The sequence below is a fragment of the Camelus dromedarius genome, chromosome 7, assembly GCF_036321535.1.
Source record: "Camelus dromedarius isolate mCamDro1 chromosome 7, mCamDro1.pat, whole genome shotgun sequence".
Classification (NCBI taxonomy): domain Eukaryota; kingdom Metazoa; phylum Chordata; class Mammalia; order Artiodactyla; family Camelidae; genus Camelus; species Camelus dromedarius.
The window spans coordinates 49,426,971-49,443,111 of NC_087442.1; the positions used below are offsets into that span (position 1 = coordinate 49,426,971).

The 16,141-nt window shown below is 36.6% G+C and overlaps 1 protein-coding gene across 1 annotated transcript in view; it reads right to left on the minus strand.

Annotated features, from left to right (window-relative positions):
* HDAC9 (histone deacetylase 9) overlaps positions 1-16,141 on the minus strand; it is a 682,621-nt gene that overhangs the window by 106,558 nt on the left and 559,922 nt on the right. Inside the window, exon 23 of the mRNA XM_064487516.1 lies at positions 6,856-6,974. Within this exon, the coding sequence (XP_064343586.1) occupies positions 6,856-6,974 (119 nt within the window). The remainder of the gene's footprint in view (positions 1-6,855; positions 6,975-16,141) is intronic.

Sequence of the window (16,141 nt, forward strand, 5' to 3'; positions counted from 1 at the left end):
AAACGGCAAAGAGAAGAGGAAAGATTAGTTGTGTGGGTGTATGTGTTTGCGAGAGACAAGGGACATAGACCGTGGTCTGAGAAATAGTTATGGAAGGCATTCTTTTCTTTATTTAGCTGCCTCCCTCCATGTATTTAAGTTTTATATACTGAAAAAGAGACAGACTCCCAAACTGACTAAAAAAGTAAGGTAACAACCATGCAAGAGGAGACTTGTGAAAGGATGTTCACTTCGACACTGTTCATAGTAGTGACAACCTGGACCTTAAAGTTCCACTAATAGGAAGACACAGTACACTATAGTATATGTCCATAATGGCCCACCACAGGGAAATTAAAAGAATATTCATGAGCATATATCAAAATAAAGATATTAAAAGCAAAAAAAAAAAAAGCAATTTCCATAATCAATATGTACTGAATAACAATGTATACTTAACTTTTGCTAGATATGGTAAATTAAAAACCAGATCCACTAAAATAATACTGATGTGTGTGGTGTGTGTGTGTGTCTGTGTGTGTGTGTGTGTGTACTGGAAAGTACACAAATTAGGACAGTGGTTAAGAGGGGAACAGGAATAAGACTTAGAGACAGTGATTCAGGGATTAAAGGGGAGTCCATATTTATCTGCAGTTTTTATTTCTTTTATAAACAGAAGACTTGAAACAAATACAGTAAAAAACTTGGCTGCTGCTAATTCTAAATGGTGGAAGTAATAAAGTCTGTTATATAATTCTTTGTATTATACTTCATCTTTTAAATTATCCCAAATTAAAAAAAAATTTTGAGTGGTTATACTATTTTGAACAAAATTTCTGTATTTCCAGATTATGATAGTTTATTCTCTCTAAATAATGACACATCAATGTACAAATCCTTGATATAAAGCTTAATAATTATTCATGTGTCAGTGTGACTTACAGTTACAAGGCATGAAGATTAGCTTGCATTTAAAAGACATACCTGAAGTTTGTTTTATAGGTAAGAGATCTTTGGAAAAACTGAACATTCTTTTTTTTTTTTCTTCAGTGTTTGCTTCAAACATAAAACACTATATAACAATAACTATGCCAGACATAACGTGAGAAATTAGCAAACAGAAAGAGACAAACTATTCTCTGTCTCAAGGTAAAGACTGTGTGTGTGTGTGTGTGTGTGTGTGTGTGTATGTGTGTGTGTTTGAAGTGAAGCCTATGGACCCCTTCTCAGAATGTTTTAAAATGTATACAATAAAGTACATAGATAAGAAAAGAAACTACAATATTGAAAAGAGCTACCAAAATACGGACACAATATATCTAATTCTATATTACTGCATCAAAGAACTAACTGAGCGGCAGTTCTGATATATACCATCACTTCTAAGTAATGACAAGAGTAACTGATCACTGGAAATATCTCCACAACAGTATATTGATAATGAAAACAGTTATCATTTCTATTGGTGACAAGGTTACCTGTTTTACTGATAATGTTATGGTTTGTTGCCTACATTTACAATGGGAGGAAACACATTCCTAAATTCATACAGCTAATAAAGGGCAAGATTAGTAAAAGTATCAATGTAATTTTTTTCCATCCAGGTTTATAAGCCCTATGAGTTCTATCCATGGACTTCTGAAAAGTCTGTGGGCTCAAATTAAAGAATCTCTGAGATAGGAAAATACCCACCATCCATTCACCTACCTTCACTTCTAAACTATTGCTTAAATGTGCTGCAGGTCAGAAAATTATCTAGATAATCAAGTACTCTAGTTAATATTTGTAAAGAATTAAGCAGAATCTCACTAAGGGCAAGAAGGCAGGTCTCTGTAAGTGGATCTTCTCCATCTATTTTTGCATTTTGGAAGTTCTTCTCTCTACTTTCTAATTCTTAACTGTGCTTCAGATAGTTTGGTTGCTAAAAAAGAGCATTGCTAGATAATTTATTCTGCATCAACATATTAATGTCAAGATCCAAGCACACCTCAATATACCAAGACAAAGTGCACAGCTTTAAGACAGCCAGGGCCTGAGGTATCCTCATCACAAAATAATGATGCTTCATTTTTTAAAAAAGCATTGTACCTTCATTAAAAACAAGTAAACCTAATTATCCACCCCCCCCACCAAAAAAAAACTATCACCTAGGAGGAAACCTACCTAAGGAGGCAAAAGATCTGTAATCTGAAAACTGTAAGACACTGATGAAAGAAATTGAAGAGGACACAAACAGATGGAAAGATATACCATGTTCTTGGATTGGAAGAATCAATATTATTAAAATGATAGTACTACCCAAGGCAGTCTACCGATTCATTGTAATCCCTATTAAATTACCAATGGCATTTTTCACAGAACTGGAATAAATAATTTTTAAATTTGTATGAAAACACCAAAGAGTGTGAATATCCAAAACAACCTTGAGAAAGAAGAACACAGCTGGAGGAATCACACTCCCTGACTAGACTGTACTACAAAGCTACAGTAAACAAAAGAGCATGGTACTGGCACAAATGCAGACATACAGATAAATGGAACAGGATAGAAAGCACATAAATAAACCCATGCACTTATGATCAATTAATCTATCACAAAGGCAAGAATATACAATGGAGAAAAGATAATCTTTTCAATAAGTGGTTCTGGGAAAATGGGACAGTTACATGTAAAAGAATGAAATCAAAACATTCTCTAAGACCACATACTAAAATAAACTCAAAATGGACTAGGAATCTAAATTTAAGACCAGATACTATGAAACTTCTAGAACTCATAGAGGAAAATATAGGCAGATCAGTCTTTTACATAAATTAAAGCAGTATTTTCTTAAAACTATCTCTTAAAGTAAAGCCATGGACATTCTAAGGTAGGAAAAGAATCACCAGTGAGGGAAAAACAAGAAAAAAAATGTACTTAGTTTTGGCTCAGTCTGCCTTCAACAATGGGGACAAATAAAATGTGTAGGCAGAGGACACTCAACCACACCCTTGAATACACATGAGGGAAGCACATACATCAACCACTAGCAGATGAAGCAGATTAACATAGCCTCACATGTTTAAGGAAGCTGTTTTTTGGCACTTATTTGTTGACTGATTTGGTACTCAGTTTCTTAGATATTTCTGGAGGATTGACAATTCAAGGAATTTTTGTCCTTCCCTAAGAATAATTCATAACTGAGAACAAATTTATTTATACATGTACGTGCCCCACAAGAGTGTTGCTCCCTGACAGACACATACTCACAGTGTGGGGAAGAGGGGGAAGGAATGAGAAGACCACTAAAAAGGATAAATCATTCTATCAAGAAAAAGATGGTAATTCAAGACCCTAAGATATGTTATTTGATTTTTTCCCAACTATTATCTATTCTTTATTTGTCAAAATAACACTTGTGCATTTGCTGAGGGAAATGGTTTCTATCTAGAGGACTATAAAACCACTCCATGTTTATTTTTTAAAAACATTTTTTTAATCACACATGGCTACCATCTCACAAAAAAATCATCCTGCAGTGATTTCTGCTTTTTTTCCAAAGAAAGGACAATTCTCATCCACATGATAAAAGTAATTTGCATGTATGAGTTCACTACCTGAAGCCATACAAAGTAGAAAATAAACAAATACGTTAAAAAGGAAGAAAAAATGTTTGTTGTAAAATGAATGTGAACTAAAGAATTTTTTTTAACGGTGACAACACTGTTAAGCAACACTGTTAAGAGGGTCCTGCAATATGGTGAATCAATTTTATTGTCTGAATATGGCACTTAGTTGTCATGCCAACCTTCTTAAACTGTAACCTGAAGACAATAAGATCCAAATGAGAGTATTTAAAAAGGTAAACTGATAACTTCAAGGTAGTTTGATGTAAGGTTTAGAGTAGAACACAAAGATACTTATTCCTTTCAGCTTGGACCTTAATCCTGGTTGTTAACTGAAAGAACAGTATAGATTTCAAATAACTAATTCAGATAATTTATTTAAAAATTCAGCACAAGCAAATCTGAATATTCTTATTATAGTCTCACAGTAGAGAACACATAATATGTAAAGAAATGAGAGGAGAAAAGAGGAAAGAAGAGAAACAGTCTTAGCCAAGAATCAACTTTAATTTTAAATCACCTCCATATTTAAGCTGAGACTTTTGTCATAGTACCAATCAATTCTTAAAAAAAAAAAAAAAAGAGAGAGAGAGCTTAAAAGATGTTTAAAAACAAATAAAAACATTTGTTAGCTTGACTTAATTTATCTTCTCCTTTCAGAGTTATCAAACAAAAATTTTAAGAGGATTTATTCAATGTGCTAAGACAATAAAATTTTAGCATCTCTGACAAGATAGTATTCTCAAACCACTCTCTAAATTCCTTAAACATTCTACTTGGGGCAGGGGTGAGTTTTGCAGAAACGGGAAAAACATTAGGAAAGGAATTTGTTTCTTTAATTTCTATCTACTTTTTACTTCAGGTTTTAGCCCATTTCTAGCAGCATTTTGGGACTCTCCTCAAATGCAGAATGACTTCTGGACCAATGTTAATTGCCTGTCCAGACCAAAGCAATATAAATGTATCCGCCAGGTGGTTAGAAAGACAAAAGAAAGAAAAAAAAAAAAGAGAGACCCAAGCATGAGCTATTTGGGGAATAACTATACAGTGTTTCAGTAATCCTAACTTCTGCCCAGTTATTGTGGAAGAATCTCTAGAAAATAAAGCTGGCAAACTCAGGCCTGCATGAGATGATATATACAAACAGTTGCTCAGATACGATGTTCTGTTGTTTTTCATTTAAATATCATGGGACTAGTCAGTATCTGTCACAGACTGCTTGTGGAGTTAAAGGTCTCGGGCACCAAAATGGGCTTGGTAGTGTGCATATGATTTCTCCATTCTCATGCATTTTATGAAACATTTTTCTTCTTGGAAAAAATCCAGTAAAAGCCTTACACAACTTCATCTAACTATAAATTCAGAGTAAGCACTTTGGTTTTAACCCCAGTTATTTCAGATGGTAAAATAAATCCATTTTCTCATCTATGAAATATGTGAACTGTTTTAGATAGCCTCTATTACAACCTCTTTGGATTCAAACATTTCCTCTCTTCATTGTACATCTCTTCCCTAAACTGTAAATACTCAACAAACAGTCAATGATTAAATCATTTAAAATTCATGTCTGTCTGTTTTTCTTAGGAAACAAGTCACCTAGTAAGGAAGCAAGGATCTGCTGAATAGAAAGACACAGAACTAAAGAAACTGATAAGGAGGAATAAGGGCCTGGAGGGATTATAGATAAACTTATTGTGGGATAGAAAAAAATGAAGAGCTTCCCCTCAAATGACAAAAAAAAAAAAACAACACAACGGAGGTCCTGGTGTATATACTAAAGCCAACAAGAGGCTGAGACTTCCAAGATGATATTTGAGATATGGGTTTGAATTTGACTTGGCAAAAAATTGAACAAATAAACAAGCAAACAAAAAGATTAGTTCCTTCCAGCCAGTTCTGAGAAATGGACTTGTTACAACTTTTCCCCTTGGCAGGGAGAAAGACTCAAATACAGACATTCCTCCGTCCTGAGGGAGATTATTGGATTTAATGGCAAGGGACACCTTTTCTACATTTCTGTCTTTGCTCCATGTGTTTTCTATTGTTTGGGTTTATCTCAATTTAGGGTACAAGTTTTTTTTCCCTTTATTTAGTCTAAACTAATTCTCCAGTCTTGACCCAAATGAGGTTTATCTGCAGTGCAAAGACTGACTTCCATTTGAGTGGAATTCCATGAAGAAAGAAAAAGGATAATAAAGACATTTGATATGACCAAACATCTCTCTATACACTTTTACCAAAATTGCAAATTATGCTTTATTTGTGTTTGTGGAGTTGCCTCTTAATATATTTTCAACAGACAACAAGGCACCAAGAACACTGGGTAAAAAATAGACGTTAAAAATAGCTACTACCTAATAGTGTTACTGGAAGAATTAGAGTGCAGAACATTCTCTCACATGAGAAGCCAATTTTAAACAAAGGTTGGCATAATACTGGTTCTTTGGTTCTTTTCAAATTAATAAAACACACTTGCTCCAAACTCATCTCTCTTACTTTAAACTATTTGGGTTGTTTTTGATTTGTTTCTTCTCAACCTCCATTAAAATACACAATAGTGTATCCTATTCTTAGTGTAATTTTACTTTTTTCCTTCTATTTTTATAGAAATCCAGAGTGCAGGAATACGTTTGCATGCGTGGGCTACACGTATGCCTTGTTTTCATACTTGGAGAGCACAGAAGTTCTTCTTAAAGAAAGCCTCTTTCTAGTCATGTTCCATTAGGTCATGTTATTCAAATGCAATATAACACAAAATTCATTTGTTCATTTGATGTCTAGTTGCTAAGGAACACAGTCAAAAAGTGAATCTTTGCAATATGACAGAAGACTAGCAGTGTTGCCCAGAGGCATGTGCAGAGCGTCTGAGCAGGGGGACTACACTCTTGTGTTCAAACCCAGAAGAGCACAGTGCTATTGGGAGCAGCTACTTTTACCCCATGCCCAATGAAAGACAAGCAGTGACTTCCATTCTACGTGCAAAAGCCCAGTAGCTTTTCTAGACTCACAACCTCTCAAGTCATTTAACGTATTTTAAACAGAAGCTCAACCATTTCTGCCTTTAAGTAGCAAAACAAAACTCCTGAAAAACATAAAGGTTCTGAAATGTCCCTTCAAGTCCATCGAAGGAAATGGTTCAACTTTGGTTTTCTTAAAGGTCAATTTTTACAGAGGGGTGAATCTGACAGAGCAGTAAACACCATCTGAATCATTTTTCAAAGTCTCACCTAAGTTTACTATATACATAGAAAAAGTGCTGTCTATTACTTACATTTTGCTGTCACTTTGTAGCCTCCCAGAGGAGGGGCGTGGCCTTCTAATGCGTCAAATCCAGCAGAAACCAGGACCATATCTGGATCAAACTCTTGGGCCACAGGCTTCACGACAGTCCTGCATAGTAAAAAAGCAATCAGTTACACATGGGAATGGCAGATACCTTTAAAAAACTGTGCAGTGGAAACGACTTGGCACAACCTCAAGAACGTCCCAAGAATAAAGGAAAGGGGAAAAGAAAACACTATTTGAATGGATCAGAAACTTATCATTTCCTTAATACTGAATCACTGTTATTTTAGCATCCCAATTCAGTCTTTTTTCATCTTTTTTCCTCCAAATTAAAAAAAAAAAAAGCTTTGCAGGTACATTCTAAAGCCCATCATATTACATGAACATCTGTGGCTGTTTTATCCCACTGCCTATAAAAAACTGCTTCTTCCAAGGGAGTGACTAATGTTTTACAGAGGAGAGTTGAAGCTTTACTGAAAACCCGGCTTGCTCCAGTTAGTGAGAACTTGGTGTAAATTTGAACTATAAATTTCTTTTGGGAAAAAGTTGCTTTTCCAACTTTTTTTAAGAAACATTTTAAAATATTTGTCATGGTAGGGGGTGACTCTTGCAAAGGGAAAACAAAAAATTCCTTTAATAGAATCCAGACTAGAATGTTAAGTGAGTCCAAGGTCAGAGACACCAGGAATGCCGCAGCCTCACCCAGGACAGCAACCCCTGCTGGCCCCACTCACACACTTCAGCCTCCGCAGGCCCCCCAACACCTTTCTCCTCAGTGCTAGATTTGAGAGAGAATGACTAACAAATGCTAATGGACTTTATAAAAATCAAAATGGTCTTTTAATCCAGGCTTCAGTGTGCCTTCATTTAAATTCAAACTTTCAAAGACAATTTAATGAAATGGGGATAGTTCACACTATAGTGAATTTAAAAAGTAGTAAGCTCTCTATTGTGTGTTTGGGAGAAATAACTAAACCAAGTATTAAAACAGCTATCCTTGAAAAGTGGCATAATTAAATTCTTTTGATTTTTTATATTTGCTAATTTCCCAGATTTTTTACAGTGACCACGTATTAGTTTTACACTTAACTTCTATGCATGTAAACAAGAAGTTATTCAAGTTTCAAAATATAAAAAAAAAAATACTTATTTGAAATTTACCTACGTGGAGATATAAATGAATTAAATGTTTTTTGTAACTCCACTGTCATAAAAGTATAAGTTTAATCCTTCATATCATAAATGTACATGTAAGTGACTTCCATGTAGTCCTTCCAACAAATGGAAAGTCATTTATATCTGAATTGGCCCATCAGTGTAACTAAGTGAAAACCTAATTTTGTTTACCATGTACAGTATCATTACTTTATGGTTCAATAAGATTATCAGGAGAGGTATCTTCAATTCTTTTCCTCCTAATAATACCAACAATTTTCATGAAAAGTATTACATGTTATGCATTCACTACATTTCATATGAGTGAAATAGTCATGTGACATACGTTGTTGGAATATTAGATGTTGGAACAAATTGCCTCAAGGAATCAAGAGTGTTTTATCAAGGTATTCCATCTATTTAGCTTGATTAAGCCTAGGTACAACCTTAGAGAACAAACATTACTCTTAGGAAAACATGTAGGTAGATGATTGAACAATGTTGTCCATTCAATCATATGCATTATAGTAACCAATTTTCCATGTTCTTTTCCTCTCTTTGGAAGGTTTCTCCCCCTACTCTGCCTTCTCCCCTGACTGAAGAGTAAACATCCCTCAAGGTAGAGTTCACTTACTACCTTCTCCATGAAGGCTTCTCTCTACATATGGACATTAAATGCATATATGCATATATTCTTGAAGAACAAAGACAGGACAGGAGACAAGGACTGCCAACATAATTTTAGAATATGGAAAACTTAGAGATGATCTACAGAGGGGAAAGTTGAAACATACGTGTAAATCTACACAGAGGAAGCCACAAAAAGCAAGGTGACATTTCTCTCTTCCTGGAGAAACAAACTGGCCAAAGAGAAAATACAGAGAGACTGACATCTGTGAGTCACTGAGACTAACAGTCAGGTTTTCCCTCTATCTTCCTGTAGTGAACTCACCAGTCAAAAAGCCCCACTCAGTCATACAGAGCTCCCACTTTTCTTTGCAGTGCCCCTTTCCTAAATATGATGGACAGTGTGACGACAGTTTCTAGCATGAAAGGCAACAAAAGTAACATGCAAATAAATAAACAAAGAGAACTCAGAAAACAAGAGAAAATGCAGGGAAGAGACTATGATTACAGAAATTTGGATTATCTTCAAAGACATAAGCTACTACATCTATGAAATGCTATAAAAGAGAGTGCTATAAAAAAAAAGAAGAAATAGCAAACAAAATATGTAGTAGATTGTTTAGAAGATAAAGTTGACTAAGTTCTCTCAGAATGCACACACAAAACAGACATAAGAAAAACTGGCAGGAAACTGAAAAGAACCATTTAGGAAATCAACATATGAAGGAAAGTCTAAGGGAAAATTTATAAACTTAGAATCTCTTATACACCCACACTGCAAAACTGAAGAGTAGAATAATAGAGTTTCAGACATTCAGAATCTCAACAACAAAAAGATACTATCTCATCAAAGGAAGGTACTGGGTGATACACTCCAGCAAAATGAAGGCATAAACTACAAAAGGGAAAGAGACACAAACCATTCCCTCCAACCAAACATTTCTATAAATGCCCATTTTTGTCAAAAGTTTTAAAAAGTTACTCTAGCCTTAGAATAAGATAGTAGGAATTTGGTCTGCACCTGGAAATTTGGTATGGACTGGAGTAGATTTTTATTCCAATGCAACTATTTTGTTAGTGAAGACCTTATCCACTTACAGAGGAAATATGTCTATTTAAGCCACATATCTCCAAATATACAGAATCCATTAGTACCTGTCTGAAGCAACTACTACAATTTGTTATGTATGTTATTCCTGAATTCACAAACATGGTTCTATAATTTAATATAGGCTTTCAAAATGCTCTATCTTACTGGACTAATCCTATGCATTTGAATTCACTCCAGAAAATAAGGAAAAAATGGAAAACTTAGGGGAAAAAATCACTTGATAAACTCCTTTGACTTAAAAATATACATGCTTAGAGCTGTTGTCAGAGTGGTAGTTGTTTGTTGAGTGAATTAGTGATGCATGATTCTAAGGGTTATATGATGCTATGCTACAATATATTCTGGGTATTGAAGAACTGTATGATAACATGCTTATTGGTGGTGATATTGATTAGGTTCATTCATTCATTTTAGTATGTATGTATTGAGTGTCTAGTATGTTGCAAGCACTGTTTTGGCTTAAAGATGTGTGACATTTTGAACTGAATCATTTATTTTCCTATTGTTGGCATTAGACTCTTTCATGCTCAGTTTTCTGATAAACTAAGATGTAACAGACCTCTTTACTGTGGCAAATATTTTAGCAATATACATGGAAGTGTCTACACTCTTCTATTTATGTCCATCTAGACTGATTTTTATTCAAAAGAACTATCATGTCTGAAAGATTGAAAAACAGTTGGGAGTAATCAATGAGTGTGAAAAATAGTATAATTTTTCTTAAATAGAACAAACCCTCAAAGGCATTCATTTAACATTTTATCTGAATTGGGTTTTCTGGTAAAAGACAGCATAAAAACATATGTGTTAGTCCCTCATTTTTTCCAGTATCTCACTTAAAATTATAAGAATAGATATATGAATTTATCAAGGTTTTAAATACCTATCAGGTAAACAGACACAGAAAAAAACTTCAGATCTATGTGTATGTATGGGTTACTTTGTATTTCCTAAAAGCAATGACAGAGTACAGTTAGTATCAATCTCCAGTGAAAGGATCCAGGGATCCTTGGAGAAGTGGCTGATGCCAGGACTGTGTCAGGGGACATACAAGGTATTTCTGGAGCAACTTCTGGTGACAGAAAACAATGAAATACTCAAAGAGACAGGGACATGTCAGTAGGGCACATAAGCCAAGGTGAAAGAGCTCCAACGGCCAAAGCTGGAACACTCTGAGGAACAAAATAAATGACGGTACTGGATTATGATCCACAGATTCAAGTTAAGTATCCAAGAGTCCTCACAGAGATAAGAAGACAACAGAATAAACAGAGAAAAGAAGAAATAGATCAGCCTTACAGAAAACTTTTAAGTAATAAGCATAGAATTAAAGAAAACAGAAAATCACCATATGAACAAGACATTATTGCAATAAAGTGATCAAAGTTAACATCTCTAGTGGTAAGATGCTGATTGATCCTCCCTGAGATAGGCAGATCCGTTCTGTATTCTTCCTAAAAACACAGAACCTCAAATCTAATGATCTAATGATGAAAAAACATCAGACAAACCCAAACTGAGGGACATTTGACAAAATAACCAGTACACTTTGACAGTCATGGCCAGGAGAGACTAAGGACTTCCTACAGACTAGAGGAGACTAAAGAGACATGACATCTAAGCACAATGCGAGGCTCTGACTTGGATCCTGGAACAGAAAAAGGGCACTAGTGAGAAAACTGCAGACCGTGTACAATCTGTAGCTTAGCTAACAGTATCATACAAATATTAATTTCTTAACTTTGATAATTGTACTACGGTTATGTAAGTTTTTAACATTAGGGGAAGCTGAGTGTTGGGCATACAACTCTCTGCCGTTCTTACAACTTTTCTATAAATCCAATAGTATTTCAAATTAAAATGTTACCAAGTAGCAGAATCCAAATAAATAAATAAATAAATAAATGGATGTATAACAGAAAGAGAGGATAGGAGAGTTGTCAACAAAGATATTTTAAACAAATTTCCAGAAAAGGGAAATCAACTGGGTGTGTACCAAAAAAAGGAAACAAAAAAGAAGGCTACCACTGAAGAGATGGGAGACACTTTACCCAATGGAACTCTGCTGAAGAAACAGGTATGGTGAAGGGAAAAAAAAGGCAGGACTGAAAACAAGTGATTTTAAAATGCTAGTTGGTTAAGAAGACCAGGATTACATTCCAACAACTTAATTACCTTTCCTCTATGCCAGCAACCAGTGTTTAATCCCAGGCAGAACATTCAGATCATTCTTTCTTAAGAAAAGGATGCATCTGGAGAAAGCCAAGTCTTCTAGTGTGGACACTGTTGCCCCAAAATACAGTCAGTCAGGGAGATTCAGAGACCATGAGCCATCTTCTGGAATGCTAACCCTAAGTGGGATTGGCGGACCATACCTCTCTCCCACACCAGCTGACACAGAGTTCCCAATTGACTCATTTACACAACCACATGGAAAACCGACACCAGTTACTACTTTCATAAATCAATGCCAAAGTAGGAATTTCCTGGCATATAAGGAGACCAAGTAGCATGAAGAAAAAAGATTAAAATAAACATAAACAATTCTGGACAAAACAGAGAGAGTTCAGGAACAGAAAAAATAATCTCAAAGAAATTCAAGAAAACATTTTATCTTTAAAACATAGATATGCTGCTATGAAAAAGAACAATTAAAAAACAAATGGGGAACACTTAAATATGAAAACTACAACTGCATAAATAAGTAAGGGATCTGAAAAAGTGAAATCAAAGTAATAGCTTATAAAAGGAAGCAAACAGATAAAATGCATAATAAACAGATGGGAAAATATGAGACACAAACCATCAATACAGAAGTCTTATATCTGAATAGTGTCCATGAGAATGCTGACAAAGAGAAGGGAGGAAATTTTCAACTAATAGAAGATAATCTTTAGGAACTGAAAAATGACTCAAGTCTACATATTTGATGAGCACAACCAGTGCCAAGCTCTATGTATAACAACATACACACACTTAGAAATATTCTCATGAAACTTCAAATCCCCGGGGATCCTTACAAAAAAAAAAAAAAAAAGTCATCCTCAAAAGAGATGGGGAATGAGACTGACATCAAAGTCCTAATCAGCAACACTGAATGTCCTTAACATTCTGAGACAAAATTATTTTTAAACTATAATTCTACTTTCAGCCATTAAATACTAGTACACAAGTATGTTACTTAAAAATACTTTAAGACACGTAACACGTAAGGATTCAGCAATTTAATTCCAAAGCACCCTTTCTGAATAATTTACTTGAGAATGTTCTACTGTAAAGCAAGGAAGTTAAATAGAGAAGCATAGGACCAAAGTGGTGTAAATATCACAGGAGTATGATAAAGAGGGCCTACTGATGATTTGTACATGTATTTCCTTGCTTGAAAACAAATGATTGAAGCAATTTAATAATGGCATATATGCTTTTTCATCTTCACCTGAACACTGGAGATTCTGTCATGCTCTTCTTGAAGAGCAAGCCTCCTCCTCCAGCCCTGCATGTCCTCTCCCCACGTAAGATTCATGCTAGAGAGAGTACACCGAGCTTATAAAAATAAATGGAGACAAAAATCCTATTACTACTACTACTACTACTACTACAAGGGAGACACAGATCATGGGATTAGACACTAAACACAGAAAGGAGAAAAGAACCCCATTCTGGATTTCTTTTCATGAAATGTGATTCTAATTCAAAACCTCCTCAGGGAGAATCCGATCTCTGGATTTAGCTCATCTCTAATCAATGGCCAAGGTACTGACTGCACTGACACCGAGTCCTGTGCTGCGCTTAGGCAGAACCCGGCTAGTAACTTCCCGTGACTCACCTTGGTGTGTGCTGAGTGAACCATGCTACCTGCTCATTCAGCATGCTCCACACAGGGGATCGCTGCTCTTGCTTCAAGGAAAACACAAGGCTTGGTTCTACAGCCTTCAACTCAAATTTCAAAGCATTTTAACCTACATTTTAATTTGACAATGTTTTTTGTATTCACTCAGAAGTCACTGATTGAGCCCCTATTGTGTGAGAGGCAATGGGATTATGCCTAGATTCAAAGACATGACTATGCTGTAGCTCTGCCCTCAAGGAGTTAGTAATTTAGAAGAAAATGCAGATGGAAACCAAGTCTTTGCAGTCCAGCCCCAGGGGAAATTCAGACAATGTGCCAAGAGACAGAAGGGAGTGGCTGGTCGGTAGGGAGGGAGGAGGTAGGGAGGGAGGAAGGCAGTATGAAGAAAATCTACCCGAAGAGGGGACATGAAAAGTGAATTGGGGCCTTGGCATAAGAGGCAGCCAGGAGAAAAAGCAAGGAGGACAGCTCAGACAGATGGACTAGCAAGGGCAAAGGCGTGCACATCTGAAAGGACACAGAGGCTTGTGACCAATGGTTTATGACTGGGGCGTATGGCGCGTATGGTGCGTATAAGGGAGAGAGAACACAGAAGTCTGTAAAGGCAGCAGATCCCAGGCCCTACACGTCTGAAACAGAACCAGGAGAGCCTGAGGCTGAGGAAACCAGGGGCTGAGGGACAGTGGTGTCAGGTGTTTCAAGAACCAAAGTGTACCACCATATAAAAGCATCACAAAGGTCATCCCCCCCACTTTCCTCACCCCACCAATCTTCACTAGCAGCCACCCACAATGTGTCAGGCCCTGTTGTTTGGCCAGGGTTAAGAGCAAGCAGACTTTCCGATCTCTCGCCTTCATGAGTTTACATTCTTATGGAGGAGAAAGTGTATAAATAGACAAGCAAGTGTATAGTAAGGACTAAGATGAAAAATAAAAGAGACAAAGTCGTGGGAGGTGGTGCACATTTAGATACGGATACAGAGAAGGCTGCTTGGAGGTGGTGACAGTGGAACAGAGAACAACACTGTATGAAGTGAGAAGAAAGGTCAAGCGGCTGATGGGGACAAGCACTGGCCTGTGGGAACAGTGAGTGCACAGGACCTGAAAAGGGACTGTCTTTAGCAGTGTCGGCTGAGGCAAAGTGAATAAAAGAAAAGATGGTTGGTAATGGGGCCAGAAGGGTGGCATAAAGCCAGTTTGTATAGGGCCTTACAGGCCATTGTAAGGACTTTGGATTTCATTCTGAACCAGAAGGGAAATGAAGGTTTTGAGTAGGGCAATGACATGATCTGATTTACATCATTTCTATCCTCTTCAATTAAGTAAAGTATTTTAAAGGGTCCTTTAACATTATGAGGTCTTTTTGAACTTCTGAGACAGCAGATTTGGATCCCCTGTATAAAATTAATAATGGCATATTATAATCATGCAAATACAAATTATAGGTGAAAATCCAAGCCTACGTTTTTTCTTTATAGTTTAAATGCAGGTCATCAAGTAAAAGCATCAAATTATAAAATTAAACATTTTCATATGGTTCAAGGACTTTTGTTCTTGTTGGATTTCTCTGACAAAACCAAAAATGCACATTAGTGCATGCACACCTTTTCATCCATCTGTACACATTTGTGCACAAAGTGCAGGAGAAGGACGCTCCCTAATAAGGTGCTTCATGACAGTTCACGCTTGGAGAAGTGGTGAAGGCAGCACATCAAAGAGCAGCTGCCAAACAGATTCTAGGCAGCGGCTGTAGCTGCTGGGCTTCAGGATGGCCTCCAGCATCTCACTCACCACTGGACCAGTGTCCTTCGAGGAAAGCACCAAAGGAAGGGATTACCATGGGCATTTGTGGAAGAGGGTCTGTGCTGGGAAGTCTAAGCACAGCAAGTGTAACTGGTGTCCTCCACCAGCTCCACCAGCACCAACTAGAGTAAGCCCTGCTCTTCTTCCTTAACCTTCACATCCATCTCCTGCAAACCCAACACAACATCTTGTTCCTTTCTCTCCTTCACCATCCTCCTTTTTCTTTATTGATTTCATTTTCCATCTCTGGCAGTTCCCTTTCTCTCTCTCACACTCATGTCCAATCCATGAGGATATCCTGTTGTCTACATCTTCAAACTATTGAGAAACTTACCATGTCTCAATGCCTCTCATGCCATTATCCTGGCCTGTGCCAACATTCCTCATCTGGATGAAAACTACAGCCTCCTAAGAGGTACCCCTAGTACGTCTTTTTATCCCCTCCCTCGATCCACTTTCTATTCTCTCAACATAGCAGCCAGGCTTATATACATAATTACATCCTCATCATATTTCTCAGGGTAAAAGTAAAGGTTTTTTTTTTTTTTTTTTTTTTAATGAACCACATCGCTGCACAATAAGGCTGCCCAGCATCTCTCTGATCCCATCTCTTAGCACTCCGCTGAACTCCATTCACAAATACGCCAGGCGCACTCTGGCCATGGAGGTTTTATAACAGCTATTCCCTCTGCCAGGGGTGCTCTTCCCCCTGATGACTAACTTCCAC